The following is a 21,099-nucleotide window of genomic DNA, read 5'->3' as shown; positions in this document are numbered from 1 at the left end:
ATTATTATTACTGCTGTCATTAGCAGTATTATGCAAAACATTGTTAAACCTCAGTAATTTGTTGTTATTCTTTTTACTATGTTCCAATTTCGTATAGTATGAAGAAAGGGAAGCACTTGAAAACACTTTTATACGAATTCTTAAAACTGGAGAGAAAATAACACACACAGAACTGGTCAAGTTGTTTACAGTGTATCTGTGCGAAATTATAACATTCCACAACTAGAGCAATGTTGGAGTTTTTGAGTACCAGAAGAAAGAAGACCAAGAAGATACGAAAAATATCGAAAAAAATATATATAGAACAATCAGTCTTGTCTTTATCATGCTTAGGAGCTCGAGTAAAATTACCACAAATTGACTAGAAAATAAACTAAATTTTGACAGGCAAAGGAAGACGCTTACTCTTAAAAGGGTATATGGCACAGTGATCCATTCACAATTGAGGGATGAAATTATAATAGAGCAATGAAAATAATTTCCACTTTGCTTGAGGTTCATAGACACTGAGAAAATTTTTGACTCACTTTCAAAAACATCTCTTCAATCATTTCTTGAGAAACCAGGCACTGACTTAACCTGAGTGAATATACACTATGTACACCAATATTACAGCTTCCATTCTTGCTTTTATTTTTGTTACTGCAGTCTCCTGCCTCGATACAAATTTTAAACAGCTATCTATGTCGACATAACTTCTGCAAACCTCGTTGTCTATGCATAACTAATGAAACCTACATCTATTTGAAACTGCTTACTTCAGCAATAGTTGCCCTTTATAATTTTTACTTCCCTACATTACCAAATTCCCAATACACTGATGCCTCAGAATGCTTCCTATCAACTAACATATATTTTTTGTCAAGTTGTGCCATTAGAATATTTTCTCTCTATCTATTAATTGTTTACCTGATCCAGAAACACCTCATTGCAGAAATTACTGTTCCCTTCTTCAATGAACTGTTTATCATCCACATTTTATTTCCATTACCTTGAAATCTTAACACTTAAATTTATATCCAATGTTAACAAATTCCTCTTTTTCAGAATTCTCCTCTTGCTGCTATGTCTTCATCTACCACTTTTAGTGTCTCATTTCTCAGTCTAATTTGCTCAGCACAGGCGGAACTCAAAAGTTTGTATTTGTTCTCCCTCAACCTTAACTCCTTTTCGAAAATTCTTCTTGGTTTCCTCAACAGCTTACCTAGTGTACAAATTGAATAACATTGGTGATAGTCTACCACTGTGCTCACTCCCTCGTGTACAAGTTGTATGCAACCTTTCACTGTCTGTATTTTTATCCCTGTTACCTTCTGAATTTTGAAGAATGTTTACAAGTCAATATTGTCAAAATCTATATGTACATGCTGCAAATGTACGTTTGCCTGTCTTCAACATAACTTCTAAGATGAGTCACAGTGTCAGCATTACCTTCCATGCTTCTGCATTTCTCCACAACCCAAAATGATCTTTCATAACATCAGCTGTTACTGGTTGCTCTGTTCTTCAGTAAATAGTTCCATTGCACTTCATTAAACATATTCCAAAATCAAGGACTTATTTTTTAGTTAGTAACTTCAATACAGATTTCTTAACTGCGAAAGACAATGATATAGAACTAAAGAACCTGACAAAATCACTCATTCTAATTTCAGTTATTGACATAACTGAGTTCTTAATGGCATTAAGATAATGAAATTCTTTATTGGTATACAACTTTGTAGTATTTGATGTACAAGTCACATATTTTAAGAGAGACAGGAACTGCAGTTTGAGAAATGAGCTGCTCGGGGGAACACAGTGGTAAGCGCCATCGCCGTGTATTTTGCGGTAAATGGCTAATGACACCACCTGTGGGATGCACAACGCAGTAAACTTACTAGTAGTTCCAAATTTACTCAACAGATTTCAGGGCCTAGCTTAATGGTAAGCGCCACTGTCCGTCTGTTGCGGAAACATAATGGTAAGTGACAGAGAGAATGGCGGCAAGCAAAAACATCTCCGAGATTATGGCAACAGTGAACATGGCAGAAGACGAGAAATATACTTCCAATGATGCTAATATCTTCGAGAGGGATCCAGAATACATTCCTAACGATTCAGATGACTCAGAGGTATGTTATTGTGTAAATATAATGTCTTTAGTACGTTTCACGAACATAATGATAAGTACATGTACATACCATTATGTTCCTGAAGTACGTTAATTTTGAGGTTATTTTAGAATGGTTCCTTTTTTTTGGCTAAGTGGTGTGTGAATGCACATTTCTCATTTATATTGTTACATGTAATAATAATAATGGTAATGGTAATAGTAGTTTTCGTTGTTATACAGGTTAATAGTGAATCAGATCATATTTCCCAAAACAACAAACACTGTATCGCTCCCGCAGAAAACATTCAGGAACAGACAAAGAGGTCGTCTCAGAAAGGTGCAGCTGTGGCCAAAATAAGAAGTGGAACATGGTACTGTTTTGGAAATATCTATTTTCAACTGGTAGATTTCGTGTGATTGAACACCACTTCCCTGTGAGTGGGCGCACAATTTTGCCGTCTGATAGAGATTTCGCGACAATCGAAAATTACGTTCGCCAACAAGTACAAGATGTGTACAGTCCAGATCAGTGGTGTGAGATCATCAAGAAGTCGGCTAAGAAGAATCTATTGTTTGTATATAATATGAAAAGAGAGGATTTCTATAAAATACGATACTCTAAAGAAGCGTTTGTCTTCAGAAAGAAGACAGTTGATGGTCGAGATGTCAACCTAAGGAAAGTATGTAGGTGGAAGGTGACCTCCGAATATCCATCATCTTTCTTCATCAGGGAGACATTTTGGCATGACATTTGGTATGAAATAAGCTTCAGGAAAAGTGGAAGGCAAGTACCAGTTCCTATGCTTCGACTTAAATACAATGGGCCAAGGATTATTGAAAAGAAGAAAGTTGCTGACGTCCTGTCGCTCCTAAATTACATACCGCCTGTCAACCATGGATTTATCCAGTCACTAAAGCCAACAGTTTTGGATGAAAAAGACATTAGTAATGAGAGTGATGAATGATTTTGCAGTTTCAGTAAAGTGCTGAAGACTTACTGTAAAATTTAATATGTAATGTTCTACCACTGTGTGTTGCTAATTGTGCATGGTAATGTAATAATTTTTGTATATTTCCTTTGGTTTAGTCAGTTCTGAGTTTCATTTATGTCTGTATAGTAGAAGATAGATGTTAGAATCACTAAAGAATAAAAGGACTGTTCAAAAAAATGATTCAGATTTGCAAATCAGTTGAAACTTTGGATACGCTGTATCTCGAAACTGTGATTTTGGCGCTTACCATTTTGTTCCCACGAGCAGCTCAAATAATTAAAACTGTAAAAAGAAGATGTTTGGACTGTCATTCATGTTCTTAATCAAATTTGTTTCAAATCACTCATTATAACTTTATGAATGAAGAAGTTTACTCTGAAACACAATTAAATGTATATCATGTAATTCATATTTCACAAAAGATAATATTCCTGTTTTAATAATATCGGATATTTACATTGTTTTGTTAACATTTATTTTGAAACTGGATTTAGAAACATTGTTCTTGTTATAATAAGCTATATGAGAATTATCAATCATAACTTATTTGCAGAAATTTAAATACAATGATTTTGAAGAAGTGACAGATTTGTTATAAATTGGTTCTGATGAAATTGTACAATTTATGAATAGCTGAGGAGGTATATTAAGAACTGAAGTCTTGCTAAATATATGGTAAACTTCAGTGTAGTCAGTAATACAAAATTACAAACTTAAATATTTTGACAAAATGAACGGAAAATTTATGTGGTAAAGGAGGAAATCCTATATAATGGCATACCTAGTAATAAATTAGTTTGTAAAGTACTTGTTATTTTCAGAAAAAATGATAAAGTTTTAATCAAGTCCAAAATCATTTGTTGTTAGGTGAAAGTAATATTACATAAAATGTATCTTGTGCCTCAAACAGTGGGAATACTCTTTTTTAATGAGAAGTATGAACACTTTAGGCTGTATTCTAAATAGTTTTATATCCTGCCCTGAACAAGCCTATACACAATTAGTTAGATTTGTTTCATATTGGTGCATTTAGAGTACCTAAACAAAATCTTGATCACACTCCTATGGCACAAGAAACAAAAGTCACATACAGAATGTACTACACGATACAAAACTTTATGAAAACAATCCAAAGTATATGGGAATCAGAATATACAATCATCATTCACCAGAACTCAAAAAAAAAAAAATCAAATCAGTAATAGAATTGAAGCCCAAACTGAAAAAAAATATTTATTGTGTCATACCTTCCACTTGGTTAAAGAGTTTTAGAAACAAAAGTATAATGTAAAATTCATATATTTTGTTTCCCATTGCATAACATGTGTAAATATTATGGACATGTGATGTGATCTAGATGACTATATATTTTTCAGCTACTGACACTTGTCATATCACTATGTTTGTTCATGTTGAAAATAGCAGTACAGCTCTGTCATTGATGTGTGAGTTCACTTTTAGTATATGTTGTGTACGTGATTTGGTGCTTGTTCATCTAAAAGTGTGTGTATGTAGGAATCCACAAAATTTTGTTTTGCATCACATATTTGTGCATCTAATAATATGCATATAATTGATGAAACCCATATCACATATACAGTCAATGATTCATTAATAAATAGATACAGAAAAAAGTATTCCGACAGTATCATCAATAAGATATGTAAATTGTATTTGTACTTCTCATTTCTGTGCAATATTGCAAAACCCATCTTGCAGGTTATAAAACAGGAGTGTGGGAGAAAGTAAAGCCTGTGTCTGACTTAGAAGTAATTCATAGACGCAACATAGTAAAAATTCATAGGGATGTTGCTGATATTTTCAATTAACATTTTTTATAATCAGCAGAGAAAACTGTATGTAAATGCACAGTGAATGAGGTGAAGGGAATTCTGCAGAAAGCTGTAAGGAGCAAAATCGGACATGTGCTTGTAACCCTGATAACACACAGTTAAATGAAAACACAGTCAAAGAGATATAAACATAAAGTTATTTTAGGGTTGATGCTATTTCTATAACAAGACTCACAGATTGTTCAGGTATATAAGTGCAGTCATGTGTCAGATACTAAATGAATCTATACAACAAATTATTGTACCAGAGAGATAGCCCGCATCCCGTGGTCGTGCAGTAGCGTTCTCACTTCCCACGCCCGGGTTCAATTCCCAGCGGGGTCAGGGATTTCCTCTGCCTTGTGATGGCTGGGTGTTCTGTGATGTACTTAGGTTAGTTAGGTTTAAGTAGTTCTAAGTTCTAGAGGACTCATGACCATAGCTGTTAAGTCCCATAGTGCTCAGAGCCATTTGAACCATTTTTGAACCAGAGAGATAAAATATTCATTCTTCTGGCTAAAGTCAATCACTGGCACGCTGGGCGGGATAGTTAGAGCTGAGAGGGCTGTGAGACGGCGTCAGCCAATTCCACTCTGACCAACCGCTGTACAGAATGACAACGCAATGGCAGTGCCATCTACAGGAAGAGGACACAGGCACCACGCCGCCTGGCTGCAGTCCAGTTCACCCATTTCTGCAGCAGCATCAAGAATAGGCACTTGTATAGCAGCAACTGAAGAACTGTATTACTTCTCTTGTATTACGAATTGTATATAATGAAGAGATTTCTTATGATGCCCTTTGCTTGTGACACATCATTGTGAATATCTCATTGTATTGTCATTTATTTTCTGTGAATAACATTCATTAATAAGATTTGCTTGAATTGTTGTCTAGTAATCCTGGAAAGCAGGTTTCCTAGGCACCCCATATTCGACGAATAGGCACCCCATATTCGACGAATAGGTAAGACACAACATTCATATGTAAAGCCACATTTCAAGAAGTATAATAGATTCATTGTATTAAACTACCATCCACAGTCCGTATTAACATGTTTTCGAATGTAGCAGAAAAACTGATGCGAGGAAAAAATACTAATAACCTGTTTAGATTAGATTAGATTAGATTAATTATTCATTCCATAGACCTATAAGAGAGAAACTTCCTGGGTGTGGAACATGTCAGATAAACACATACAAAAATGTAATGAGAAAAACTGGAGTTTCAATAATTTTAATGATCCTCAGTCAATAAACCGTAAAATTATGTACATGAATTAAATTTAACCTTATAATACTTACAGGTTTAATACCTGCATATGCTTTCATTAAAGCCATCATTCAGACATTTGCTAGTTTCTTGGCTATTACAACCAGGTATTGTCAATAAGTAAAGTAAATTATTCGTTTCAGTGATCCTCAGTTAAGAACAGTCAGATTACGTACAAGATTTAAAACTAAACTTTCACTATTTACAGACTTAAGACTTACATCTGCTTTCCATACGTCCATCAGTCACACAGTAGGTAGTTACTTGACTGATACAACCAAGTATTGTCAAAAATTAAAGTATAATAAATTTTCATTAAAATGGTCTACTGCACTTGTTGAGAAACTAATGGACCGAATAGAAGGAGTTGGCCATCAAAATTCTTTTAAATTGTGTTTAAATTGTGCCTTGTCTGAAACTAAACTCTTAATAGTTGCTGGTAACTTACTGAAAATATGCGTTGCTGAGTACTGGGCTCCTTACTGGACAAGAGTAAGTGATTTTAAATATTTATGTATATTGTTCTTATTCCTAATATTGATACTGTATACCAAGCAGCTTGTTGGAAAAAGAGATGTATTATTTACAACAAACTTCATTAAGGAATAAATGTACTGAGAAGCTGTGGTTAATATGCCCCATTCTTTGAATAGGTTTCGACATGATTTTGTTGGATTTACACTGCACATTACCCTTATTATATGATTCTGTACTCTAAAAAGTTTTTCTCTGTTTGTGGAGTTACCCCAAAATATGATACCATATGACATAATGGAGTGAAAATAAGCGAAATATGCCAGTTTTTTATATTTATTTCTCCTATGTCTGACATCATTCGCATTGCAAATACAGGCTTGTTTAGAATCTTTAACAGTTCGCTAGTATGTTGCTCCCTACTGAATTTATCATCAAGTTGTAATCCCAAGAATTTTACACTCTCAACTTCTCCTATTTCCATGTCATCATATTTTATACACATACCAGTAGGAAATCTCTTGGATGTTCTGAACTGCATATAGTGGGTCTTTTCAAAGTTTAGTGACAGTGAATTGGCTATGAACCACTTCTTTATGTCAGTAAAAATTTGATTAGCTGCCCTTTCTAAATTTACATTTGATTTAATATTTATTGCAATGTTTGTATCATCTGCAAATAAGACATACTTGGCATCTGGTAATGTAACAGATGACTGATCATTAATATACACAAGAAACAGTAGTGGACCTAGTATGGAACCTTGGGGAACACCACTAGTAATTTCTTCCCAGTCAGATGATGTCTGATTGCCTACTGCTGACGTGTTACATAATGGCAGCTGCAATATTGTCAGTAAGTTTTATCATTCACCAAATATATTCTACAATATTTAAACAGTAAAGTGGCAGTAAATGGAATTTTATACAGCCGGTAAGAGATCTTTCTTCTCAACAAAGCCGACTTCTAAGGTCTACATGGGATAATTTGGATGCAAATTAACACATTAAGGACCAAGCATTAAAATAATGGAATTGTTGAAAAGATGTTCACTTGATCTAATTGTGCACTAATACAGACATGTTGTTGTTGTTGTGGTCTTCAGTCCTGAGACTGGTTTGATGCAGCTCTCCATGCTACTCTATCCTGTGCAAGCTACTTCATCTCCCAGTACCTTACTGCAACCTACATCCTTCTGAATCTGCTTAGTGTAGTCGTCTCTTGGTCTCCCTCTACGATTTTTACCCTCCACGCTGCCCTCCAATACTAAATTGGTGATGCTTCAGAACATGTCCCACCAACCGATCCCTTCTTCTGGTCAAGTTGTGCCACAAACTTTTCTTCTCCCCAATCCGATTCAATACTTCCTTATTAGTTATGTGATCTACCCATCTAATCTTCAGCATTCTTCTGTAGCACCACATTTCGAAAGCTTCTATTCTCTTCTTGTCCAAACTATTTATCGTCCATGTTTCACTTCCATACATGGCTACACTCCACACAAATACTTTCAGAAATGACTTCCTGACACTTAAATCTATACTCGATGTTAAAAATTTCTCTTATTCAGAAACGCTTTCCTTGCCATTGCCAGTCTACATTTTATATCCTCTCTACTTCGACCATCATCAGTTATTTTGCTCCCCAAATAGCAAAACTCCTTTACTACTTTAAGTGTCTCACTTCCTAATCTAATTCCCTCAGCATCACCCGACTTAATTCGACTACATTCCATTATCGTCGTTTTGCTTTTGTTGATGGTCATCTTATATCCTCCTTTCAAGACACTATCCATTCCGTTCAACTGCTCTTCCAAGTCCTTTGCTGTCTCTGACAGAATTACGATGTCATCGGCGAACCTCAAAGTTTTTATTTCTTCTCCATGGGCTTTAATACCTACTCCGAATTTTTCTTTTGTTTCCTTCACTGCTTGCTCAATATACAGATTGAATAACATCAGGGATAGACTACAGCCCTGTCTCACTCCCTTCCCAACCACTGCTTCCCTTTCATGCCCCTCGACTCTTATAACTGCCATCTGGTTTCTGTACAAATTGTAAATAGCCTTCTGCTCCCTGTATTTTACCCCTGCCACCTTCAGAATTTTGAAAGAGAGTATTCCAGTCAACATTGTCAAAAGCTTTCTCTAAGTCTACAAATGCTAGAAACGTAGGTTTGCCCTTCCTTAATCTAGCTTCTAAGATAAGTCGTAGGGTCAGTATTGCCTCACGTGTTCCAACATTTCTATGGAATCCAAACTGATCTTCCCCGAGGTCGGCTTCTACTAGTTTTTGCATTCGTCTGTAAAGAACTCGCGTTAGTATTTTGCATCTGTGACATATTAAACTGATAGTTCGGTAATTTTCACATCTGTCAGCACCTGCTTTCTTTGGGATTGGAATTATTATATTATTCTTGAAGTCTGAGAGAATTTCTCCTGTCTCATACATCTTGCTCACCAGATGGTAGAGTTTTGTCAGGACTGGCTCTCCCAAGGCCTTCAGTAGTTCCAATGGAATGTTGTCTACTCCAGGGGCCTTGTTTCTACTCAGGTCTTTCAGTGCTCTGTCATACTCTACACGCAGTATCTCATCTCCAATTTCGTCTTCATCTACATTGTCCTCCATTTCCATAATATTGTCCTCAAGTACATCGCCCTTGTATAGACCCTCTATAAATTCCTTCCACCTTTCTGCTTTCCCTTCTTTGCTTGTAATTGGGTTTCCATCTGAGCTCTTAATATTCATACAAGTGGTCCTCTTTTCAACAAAGGTCTCTTTAATTTTCCTGTAGGCAGTATCTATCTTACCCCTAGTGAGATAAGCCTCTACATCCTTACATTTGTCCTCTAGCCATCCCTGCTTAGCCATTTTGCACTTACTGTCGATGTCATTTTTGAGACGTTTGTATTCCTTTTTGCCTGCTTCATTTACTGCAGTTTTATATTTTCTCCTTTCATCAATTAAATTCAATATTTCTTCTGTTACCCAAGGATTTCTACTAGCCCTCGCTTTTTACCTGCTTGATCCTCTGTTGCCTTCACTACTTCAGCCCACAAAGCTACCCATTCTTCTTCTATTGTATTTCTTTCCCCCATTCCTGTCAATTGCTCCCTTATTGTCTCCTTGAAACTCCGTACAACCTCTGGTTCTTTTAGTTTATCCAGGTCCCATCTCCTTAAATTCGCCCTTTTTTGCAGTTTCTTCAGTTTCAATCTACAGGTCATAACCAACAGATTGTGGTCAGAGTCCACATCTGCCCCTGGAAATGTCTTTCAATTTAAAACCTGGTTCCTAAATCTCTGTCGTACCATTATATAATCTATCTGAAACCTGTCAGTATCTCCAGGCTTCTTCCATGTATACAGCCTTCTTTTATGATTCTTGAACCAAGTGTTACCTATGATTAAGTTGTGCTCTGTGCAAAATTCTACCAGACGGCTTCCTCTTTCATTTCTTAGCCCCAATCCATTTTCACCTACTATGTTTCCTTCTCTCCCTTTCCCTACTGTCGAATTCCAGTCACCCATGACTACTAAATTTTCGTCTGCCTTCACTACCCGAATAATTTCTTTTATTTGGTCATACATTTCATCAATTTCTACATCATCTGCAGAGCTAGTTGGCATATAAACTTGTACTACTGTAGTAGGTGTGGGCTTCGTATCTATCTTGGCCACAATGATGCTGTCACTATGCTGTTTGTAGTAGCTTACCCGCATTCCTATTTTCCTATTCATTATTAAACCTACTCCTGCATTACCCCTATTTGATTTTGTATTTATAACCCTGTATTCACCTGACCAAACGTCTTGTTCCTCCTGCCACCGAACTTCACTAATTCCCACTATATCTAACTTTAACCTATCCATTTCCCTTTTTAAATTTTCTAACCTACCTGCCCGATTGAGGGATCTGACATTCCACACTCCTATCTGTAGAACGCCAGTTTTCTTTCTCCTGATAACGACGTCGTCCTGAGTAGTTCCCGCCCGGAGATCCGAATGGGGGACTATTTTACCTCCAGAATATTTTACCCAAGAGGACGCCATCATCATTTAATCATACAGTAAAGCTGCATGCCCTCGGAAATAATTATGGCTGTAATTTCCCCTTGCTTACAGCCGTTCGCAGTAACAGCACAGCAAGGCTGTTTTGGTTATTGTTACAAGGCCAGATCAGTTAATCATCCAGACTGTTGCTCCTGAACTACTGAAAAGGCTGCTGCCCCTCTTCAGGAACCACACGTTGGTCTGGCCTCTCAACAGATACCCCTCCGTTGTGGTTGCACCTATGGTAAGGCTATCTGTATCGCTGAGGCACGCAAGCCTCCCCACCAATGGCAATGTCCGTGGTTCATGGGGGGGAGACATAAATACATAAAAAGAAACATACAGACTCTAATAAAGTATAGCAAAATGTTGCACCGATTCAACTTTGGGACTCTAAGGAGGATTATTTCATTCTCATATGAAATTCTTGAAAACAGTTTGAATGGAGATGCCAATTACACAATTTTCATTTGTAAACTATTGTACTTATACACAACCTACATCTTCTTCTTGCTTTGCCTTCCTCCTCTATTTTTACCCACAATCATCATAATGTATTTCATTCAGAAGAGGGATTTTGGAAGTCTGCTCATAAGTTCATTTCTCTGTGGGTGGGGTTGCAATTTCTTTATTTCCTTAGTTCACGACTGCAGTATCTCTTCATTTCATTAGGGTCGCACATAAGTATGATCGAAATTGGGGTTGTGACGAATTTTCATTATTTACACATTTGTGTATTTTCCATGAATTGACAATAACAGTATCTGTGACGTTGGTGAAGAGAAACCACCACAATTTCTTACCTCTTATTCGAAACCTACAATTAGCAATAGCAGTTTCATTTAAATCAACGCTACACATGTCCTGAGTGTATTGAGACATTACCCGGGTGGGGCAGAGAAATCCCTTTCTAGTCTTTCTGACTGTACCTTTTTGTATTGGAAAAAATCATCGTAGTGTCATATGTTGGTACCTTCTGTCACCCTGGAACCTCCTTACCACCATGAATTCAGTTTTACCATCAAAATGAAAATGAAGTGCACCACTGCCTTTTTTTGATGGTTGAGGTGGATTCCAAAGGGCAGGTTTTCAGAGTGGCTCTCACGAACAGTGCCACTTGCAAAAAGACCTTTTCGTTTAAAGTACAAAATAAAGAATAAGAAGAAAGAACTACCTTTTGACCCAAAGAAATCTCAGATGTTTCATTGCCTGCCACCTTTCCACAAAAAGGAATGAATCTGTATAAGTAGCTACATGAACTGCATGAATACGACAATTTGAAGCCAAATATGACAGGTCTACCTATGATGAATATCATGCAGGAATAACTTTCAAAATAAGGGACTGTTTCTTAGTCAATAGGGAAATTATGTTCCAAACTGAAGACATGTATCATAGATTATATCGAACACTTTTGCCGCTTTAGAAAACTTGTAAATTTTATTCTTTTCTTCATCCTCAGACAAATAGATGTTTTGTTTGACTGACAAGAATTTATTATGATTCATACATTTTCTAACAGTTGGTGATCCTTTATCTTCATCTTTTGACCAGGACAGTTGCAGGTAATGTGTGATATCCTGAAAGAATCGTTACTTCTATAAAACGCTTTAGCAATGAAAGTTATTTAAAATACATGGCCATTATTATCTTTTGTGTATATTATTTGTTTATTCAGTAATTTTTGCAGACACTGTTTAGTCAAAGCAAAGTGAAAAAAATTTCTAAGACGATAGACCCTGTATCTATTTTTTATATCTTCTGTCTTAGTTAGCACCTCTGCTGTTGGTGAAGAAGTGTATATTGGTTGAACTCTCACCCATTTTGGAACATTTTCTTTCATTTTTGTAGCATTTACACTAATTCGTTTTCTTTTCTTAGCAGAAAAACTGGGTTTTGGCCCTAGGTCTTTATTTGCTTTGTCTAGTTCACTGTGTAGATGTATTTCAAATGTACCTGCAATATCAATTGCTTTCTCTTCTTCAGCAAGGTCATCATCTGACTGGTTTGACACAGTCCACCACGAATTCCTCTCCTGCACCAATGTATTCTTCCCAGAGTTGCATGTGCACCCCAAATCTTGATTTGTTTGCCGGATGTATTCCAGTCTGTCTTCCTCAATTTTCGTCCTCTACAGCTTACAGCTCCCTCTAGTACCATGGGAGTTGCTCCTTAACGTCTTAACACACATCTTACCGTTCCATCCCATCTTCTTGTCACTGTTTTCTATATGTTCCTTTCTTCACAAATTCTTCAGAGAACCTCCTCATTCTTCAGTAGCACCACATCTCATATATTCATAATAAGTAAAAATAAAGTGAAAAGCTAATCTTCAATAGAGCTCACAGTTATTGTGAACACACCCTCTGCTACAAATGAAATTAAAACTGAAACTTAGTTGAGATGCAAAGTCCTTTTAGAATGATACACCAGTTATAAAAGCATGTGATTTCTCAGTCGTCGCCCTAACTATTTTCAAGTAATGTCCAGTACCTAAACAGACCATAATGACTAAATACCTTTCAAACAAAGTCTGACAATAATTAACAGTTTGAGCAACAATGGAATAACAATATATTATTGTAGTATAATAAAGCAGTTGTGTTATACAAATATTCACAAGTCCCAAAATTGTATAAATACAACATTATTGTACATTGCAAAAAATAGTATAAATTTTAATGTAGGTCTAAACAATAATGTTGTACGATATTAGAAGCATTAAAGGAGTTCACTGAGTGAAATTCATTTAAAAATCATCTTGTGCTAATTAGGAAAGAAACTAAAAATTTTTCTAATGAACTACATGAATTTATCTGGAAGTTTCAGAATTCAGAGTGGTCAACATTATCTTCTCTAACCAATTACAAAGGCTTAAACTAATTAGTTCAGATTTCCTCTTAATGTTTTTATAAAGAAATTCTAAATTAGTCCAACTCATTTAGAGTAAAATATTACGAATCATATATTGTGTTAGTACAACTTCAGGCTTTAAAGAGTTAAGTCTTATTTAACACATAGTAAACTGCAAAAGTTACTTATAGTGATAGAATTCCAGCTTCGTCAGAGTGGGAAATAGTAACTACTGTAGTTCCACAAGGCACAGTACTGGATCCTTGATGTTCCTCATATATTATATATTCTATAATATACAGTTCCATATGACAGTATGAACAAGAGCTTAAAAATTTAAACATAACTAACAATAAATTCAGCGTACTGCCATATTCTAGATCTAACAAGAAGACAATCCTGGAGTGATAGATAAAATAAACACGTTGTATGTATTCTCTTTTAAAAACTGTTTGATGTGTTTATATGGGGGCCTGTATATTTCCTCTAGAAAATAAATGTCGATGTTTTGAAATGTTGTTTCACTTCTTAGCAGTTTGCCATATAAAATTCGTCAAGAATATCCATTTGAAGTGTACTTTAGGCGTTAATAAAATTTATCGTTGTTAGTTACTCTGTTCCATTACTCCAACTTCGGTATCGTACAGAATGTGACGTGATGTCCAATGTGAATACTCTCCGAAGCTGAAGTGACAGTCTTGTGTGAATCGGCCTTACTACTACAAAGATAAATCACATTAATAATAAAATTAAATTGAAGAAATAATGAGAAAAAACAACGTCTGAAGTTCCAAATTTGTTGAATGCTATACATAGAAAGGAAACCATAACTTTTTTCACCATAATAAATTATTTTACGCGTTTTTTCTGAGAGCAAAGCGTTCCTGGTGCGAGAAGCAGATAATACTTAGAAAAAAGCTGTCCAAAATGTATTTCATTCACAATGGATGCAGTTGAACGATGTGACTGTTCCTTTATAGCTTGTAGAATAATACCACTACCAGTCAGTAGAAGATGACATAAACTAAATCACCAACTATTGTCACTGGCAGCGGTTACTATTACACCATAAAAAGCTGTCCTTCTATTATGAGCAAACTATACTTTCTACCGTAAGTGTAAAATGAAAACACTGTTGGACGTTGCCAAGAGACATATGATTCTTGCAGCCTGAAATGAAGTCTTGCGGCAGGTTATAAAATAATGAGTATAGCACTATCGAAATGCATTGGGAAGAATTACCACGTCCTGTTCGAGAGTCGACTTTTGATAATGCTTTGTTATGTGTATCAACAAACAGAGCATGCAGATAGTATTTTGTCAGTTGTTTTAAATGGGAGGTAGTGTATTTAGGACGATTGAGTATATTTGCTGATCGTGTTTTTCTAATGTTTTCTAAGATTTTTGCTAGTTTGATTTACTGGAAAATTGCCACGTCGCGTGAATTTTGAATTAATTAATTTATTCATTGATTAAAAGATGTCAATCTATGATGGTGGTGTGTCTCTCCAAGAAACTGCAGAAGTATTGACGAATCTTCGTATTGGGCAGGAGATGGAAGCAGTTGACGATTTCTATGATAGCAGTGCTAACACTATGTGCGGAGCATCACAAAAAAGTGATTCTAAGCTACAGGGCAAATGTGATAACAGACACGAGCGCCCCAAGTTTAGTGCGAAAAAGGTCACTATAAATATTGCAGATGATGCAAAGTGCAAAACTACACGTGCAGGCGCAGTTAAAGATCTTATGAACTGTATAGCGTTTCAGAAAGAACCTGATGAATTCAATGACGACGAAAGAACTTCGCCAGATTTCTTGAGTACAGACACTTCGTCGGATGTAACAGATGTTACGCCACGTTCCACAACCAGTGGTTGTTCTTCGCTGTCAAGATCAGACGAAAGCAGGGAAAGCCGTAAAAAGATCACGGAGCATTCCCACAGTAGTGATGCTGAAAGAAAAGAGGAGAAGAAACCAGTACATACACTGAGGTTTTTGAGAGAAGTATTGGATAGTACAAACCCCGAGACAGTTGATCGAAATAATGGTGCAACACCTAAACGAAAACCTGTTATTTGTAAGAACATGACGTTTTCAAAGGATCAAGTAAGAAAAATTGATAGGGAGAACCAAATTTTACTAAGGAAGATAGAAGCAAATTTCAATAGACGCCCAAAGTGTCCAACTACATCAGCTCCACAGCGTCCTAGGCTTTCCAGTTCAGCTGTTAATAGACAAAGGTCACAGAAAAAAATTGCACAAGACAACTTAGTAAGTCATTCATAATACCACCTTACTACTTCATTTCAATTTCTGTTGGTTGTAGATAGATGACGGAATTTTAATATATGTTTTCCCTGGTTACTGAAGTATTCTGTTCAGAAGCAGAATTGGCAAATACATATGTAGCATGATATTGCATTTAGTTAGATGCCTTTGGTGTTAATAATATGACTCACAGACTACAAAAGCTACACAATAGATGTACTTGCAACTTGTCTTTTCAAGGTCAGTTTTTTGGTACTAGTGTTGTACAACATGAGATGTATTATTACCCAGAGTATCTGCTGAGTTACATTGTGCATGAAGTGCATTTGCAGCAAGTGAGATTAGTTGGAATACAGTAGGCACATGATTACAAATAACCTATGTCCATTCTTCTGTCATAATCTTATGGGGCGTTGTTCGTTTCCCACATGCTTTCTGTTACACAAACATCTCATTATGATGAAATGTTCAGAACAGGTACCCGACTAGACATACTCATAATTACCAGGCAATTGTAGCCTATGATACATGAATTCTGATTGTTGCACATGGGGAATAATATGGAATATCCATAAAAAGATATGAACCCGCTGAGTGTGCAAAACTTATTTACTGTATTGTTTTGTTTCTCATTCTAAAGACTCATTTGATGCATCTCTCAAATGAATTAACTGGACCTTCAGTACTGCTACACCACTTCTCAACGAGACTGACAACGTTCAGCCAAAACTAGGCCTCAGGCTATGCTGCAGAGCAGTAGGTCACCAACCAAGATTTCATATCTACATTCACTAGTTCACTAGCTTTGTCAGCCTTTAACCAAGTTTTCACTTTTCAACATAGCCTGTACCTTGAACTATGCTGCAGTTCAATTGTGTGTGTGTGTGTGTGTGTGTGTGTGTGTGTGTGTGTGTGTGTGTGTGTGTAGGTACTATGTCGTAAGTGTCGTCATTATATTGTGGAATCAAACTGATATCCTATAACTGTAGGTTCAGTTGTCCCCATCTTTCCATATTAGTCTTTAGTGTATTTGTGTGAGTGGTTCAGGGCTTGTTGACCCTGCTGGCACCAAATATACATGCTGATACATGACATAACAATGTTACAGTGTGTGATGTTATGTGTGCCCAAATAGAGCTGGAACAGAATGTAACAAGTGTGAGTATGAAATCTTACTTGTGGTAACATACTGATCAGTAGCATGTCCTAAGATCTAAGATAGATAGAAAGTAAATATAATGTCATGATCACAACTGTAATTCTTATTGTGGTGTCTATTTCACACATGTTGGATTTCAGTAAGTGGTTATGTCTACCATTTTTATGACACCCTGGTTCAAAGTACGCAAGTGGTATCAGTAAGTCTAACATTTTCCTCTTCAACACTGGGAATAATTACAACAAACTACATCCAGTTGTGCTGTTTCTTCTAGCCAAACCTTGTTCTCCTTCGACAGCACCTCCTCTCCTAAGCCCTGTACTTACTTCCATTACCAAATTAACTATTCCTTGATGTCCCACAGCATGTATTTTATCAACCTAGCACTTCCTTTAGTTACTTTGTGCTATAAATTTCTCGTTGATTTGTTACCTGTGGGAGAATTATAAAGTCATCAGCTATAATTGATAGGCTCTGTATTGTCTCACATATTGCTACACTTCTACAAAACCCAAATTGCCTCCCCCCCCCCCTCCTTTTACATACTATTAAATGAAATTTTCTACAGAAACCAATCTGACAACCCCCTCCCCCTCCCTACCCACCTGCTCTCCATGGTTGTCTTTTTAGCAGTCATTCCATTTTATTTGTTAGTATTTTGCAACTGTGAATTGTTAAAGGAATAGTTCAGTACTACTAACAACCGTTAGCAACAGTGATTATTATTTTGCCTGCCTGAGAGTGGTTTTTGCAGGGTTTGTTCTCTCAAGAAGTAATTCAGGTAAAATATCTTAAGCACTAGATTAACATTGAAAATTGGAAACAGAAAAATGTCAGATTTGTTGAAGAAGTTGTATTCAATATCAGCAAAAATTAGCGAGCAAATAATTTCCACTATGTAGTACCAACCAGGGTGGGGAAACAGGGAATTAACTTAAAATGTTTACTGTTGAATATAATAAAAGTTGAACAAAATGTGTTTTAAAAGCTATATTTTTGGGTACTTGGATAAAATGTAACTAACAGCCAGCCTACGATGAGATGAATTTGAGAAACTGTCCAAACCAACCCTCATATGCTCCCTGTCTCGGGAGTTGTCAACTGGACTGCGGCATTTGTGTCTATAAGACTACATGTTGTGCCTCATGCACTTTGAGAAATTCCAACTCATGGTGAGGGCGTGTGTTCAGCTGTGAAATTTTCTTTTTTTCCCTCTCTCAGAGGGCATCCTTGCAACTACTGCATTTTGATTCACAGACAAACACGCCTTCAGTATAGCTCTCATACTGCTGCGCAAAACTTCATGTAGTCTTGGCAAAGTTTGTTGGGTCTTCTTTATATACACATGGCTGTTAAACAGCTATTGTAATTAGTTGTGCAGCAAAGGAAGGGGGTATCCTTTTGGGAATTGGGGTAGGTGTTTGGCAGATATACTGCAGTTAAGTTTCCTTTGGGCTTGGTGTTGAAACCGCCCATTTCCACAGCTCCGTAGGGATTATGTAGGAAAGTGACAGAAAAATTTGCAGGCTTGTTGTGGTAACTTTCTGTGAAGATTTGCATCTGCTATGGCTACATGATGGCTCTATGCAATTGCACCGAGGAAAAAATGAATTACTATGACCTACAGATATCCAAACAAATCCAAGTTACACAGTGCTTGGTAGTGTCACAGTGTTTTCCATTGCACTCAGCAATACTAAATCTGTAATTTGGTAGCATATCAGACTTTTATTTCGATAATGAACAAAAGGTCAGTACCCCATATTCTGGGGGGGGGGGGGGGGGCAAGTGACCACCCTTGCTGCCTCTAAGACATTTTGTCATATATGGCAACTGGAATGGGAAAAGTGTAGAATAGTAATGGAATAATCCTGTATATAAAACAATATTTAGGCAACTGAGTTGAACATTTTCTATTCTCAGCTATGAAAAGGATCTCTGTTACACACAGCCGGTAGAACATATATTCAAGGCAGTTGTAGCAACTGCTGTTGCCCATGGCAGCTTGGTTGAAAAAGGGATAACACTCTTACTAAATTTGAAAGACATCTATAAACATATTTCTTACATTTATATAGCTGAAGAGTAAAATGCAACTTTGGTCAATAAACATTATTCATAAAGAAAGAGGGAGGAGTAGACCAATGAATAATGCTTGAAAATTTTTATTGAATTACAGTTATTGTCCAGTGCATATGTTTACTGACAAGCTATTTTTGGAAATGTGATTTTTAATACAGTGCTTTCTCTTCTTTTTACAGACGTTACTAAAAAAAATTGAATGTGTTAAAAGCACCATCAGTGCAAGAGTCAGTGTACGAAAGGTTTGACAATAGATTTTCTGATTTCTGTTTGGATTTTCCTCATAGCCAATGTACAAATTACTACAGTCAAGTGAAGATAATATTTTGTAATTTTTTGTATTCTAGTCAAATCCAGGAAGTGTAGGTGAATGTACATATATTTTATACAATATTTTTGAAAAATATATTTATATATCTCACTCATGTTTTATCAATTTATGAAGATCTGTGAATAGTTGTTCCCTCTTTCTAAGAAAATAACACATGATTAAAAAGTATTATACCCTGTGTAAAGAAAGTGCTCAGCATTTACAGCCATTTTAACTAAATGAATGGATAGAGAGGAGTATTAGATACTAGTCATCAATTTCCACCATTGACATAGGAAACTTGTGACAAATGTGAACAACGTCGTAACTGTAATGTGATATTGGTGGCAATATTTTCAAACTACTAGATAAGTCTGCCACCACTGCCTGGTTTTTACTTTTTTTTGGCTTCACTCACTCTCACAACCAAACTGGAAATATGCACCGAAAGATGACATCACAGCAGCAGCCATTAACATTGTCACTGGTCAAAGTTGAGTACTAGTAGTGAATATTCCTCTTGATCCAAATGAATTGTAATAAGAAAGAACAAACAATCAGGAAGAAATGAGTCTGTGAACCAGTAAATTATATATTAGTAGATAGCAATGGTGCTACCTTTTTGTGCTGTTGCCTCTCAGTTGTTTCCTTTCTAATTGGTAAGTTAACATTTTTACATACAACCTCTGACAAAGTTTGGTGCGAATGAAGTCAGAACGCTCGCTCGGGTGACACTGGTGACTCGCAGCACTGCTCCTCCTGCGTAGCACCTGGTATTGACAACTTCCCCCCCCCCCCCCCCCCCCCTCGCCCACCACCACCACCACCATAATTCAGTGGAGCATCATGTGTGTTCCATGTTAGACTGATGGCAAAATGCTTGTTTAGTGCATTGATTCTGAACTGACAACAGGATAATGAACGAGCAGAGGATCAATTTAAAGTTTTGTTTTAAGTTTGGCAAGACCAAAAGAAACACATGAAATGCTGGTACATGTTTATGGGGATCAAGCACCGCCCATGAAGTGTGTGTGCAAATGGTTCGCCAGTTTTCGAGGAGGCTGGGAAAGTATTTCTGACTATCCCCACAGCAGACGACTGGTGTCCGCTGTCGGTGACGAAAACATAGGGAAAAGTGAGGACACTAATAATGAAGGACTGTTGATTAACTGTGCACACAATAGCAGATCAACTGTGAATCCATGCAACAAATCCTTACCCAGCAGTTAGGGAAGACAAAAACGTGTTGTCGGCTTGTGCCACATCATTTGACTGATGATCAGAAGCAGGCACATTTGAGGCTCCACAGGTTTTTGCAGAAGTGATTGGGATGTGACACACAATTTCTTGAACTGTATTGTCACTGAGGATGAAACCTGGTGTCTCCGGTTCAGCCATGAATCAAAGAAGCAAAGCATGGAATGGCATTCTCCAACATCACCTCATGCGTCAGAGCCAAAAACTGCACATCAGAATGGTGGTAATCACCTTTTTCGATAGTCAAGGCATTATTACAAGGAATTCCTGCCTGAGGGAACATCATCAAATGCTGCATGGTACATTGAAATTTTGACCCATTTCATACAATGTCTATGCAGGGTACAACCCCAGTACGCACAACAAGGTCCCTGGCTTGTTGTTCACGACAACGCTCGCCCACACACAGCCAATATTGACAAGCAGTTCCTGGCAAAAAAAAAGGGGGTGG

The 21,099-nt window shown here is 36.7% G+C and overlaps 1 protein-coding gene across 1 annotated transcript; it reads left to right on the top strand.

The window, feature by feature from the left end:
• The first annotated feature begins 14,777 nt into the window (after positions 1-14,777).
• LOC126281294 (cilia- and flagella-associated protein 97-like) lies at positions 14,778-19,502 on the top strand. Its single transcript, XM_049980122.1, has 2 exons — positions 14,778-15,843; positions 19,261-19,502. The coding sequence occupies exons 1-2, from the start codon at positions 15,049-15,051 to the stop codon at positions 19,327-19,329; spliced, it is 864 nt and encodes a 287-aa protein (XP_049836079.1). The 5' UTR covers positions 14,778-15,048; the 3' UTR covers positions 19,330-19,502.
• The last annotated feature ends 1,597 nt before the right edge of the window (positions 19,503-21,099 follow it).

This window comes from Schistocerca gregaria, chromosome 7 (assembly GCF_023897955.1).
Source record: "Schistocerca gregaria isolate iqSchGreg1 chromosome 7, iqSchGreg1.2, whole genome shotgun sequence".
In the NCBI taxonomy this organism is placed as follows: Eukaryota; Metazoa; Arthropoda; class Insecta; order Orthoptera; family Acrididae; genus Schistocerca; species Schistocerca gregaria.
Note: the sequence above shows the minus strand (reverse complement) of the source record. Positions and strands in the feature narration are given on the sequence as shown.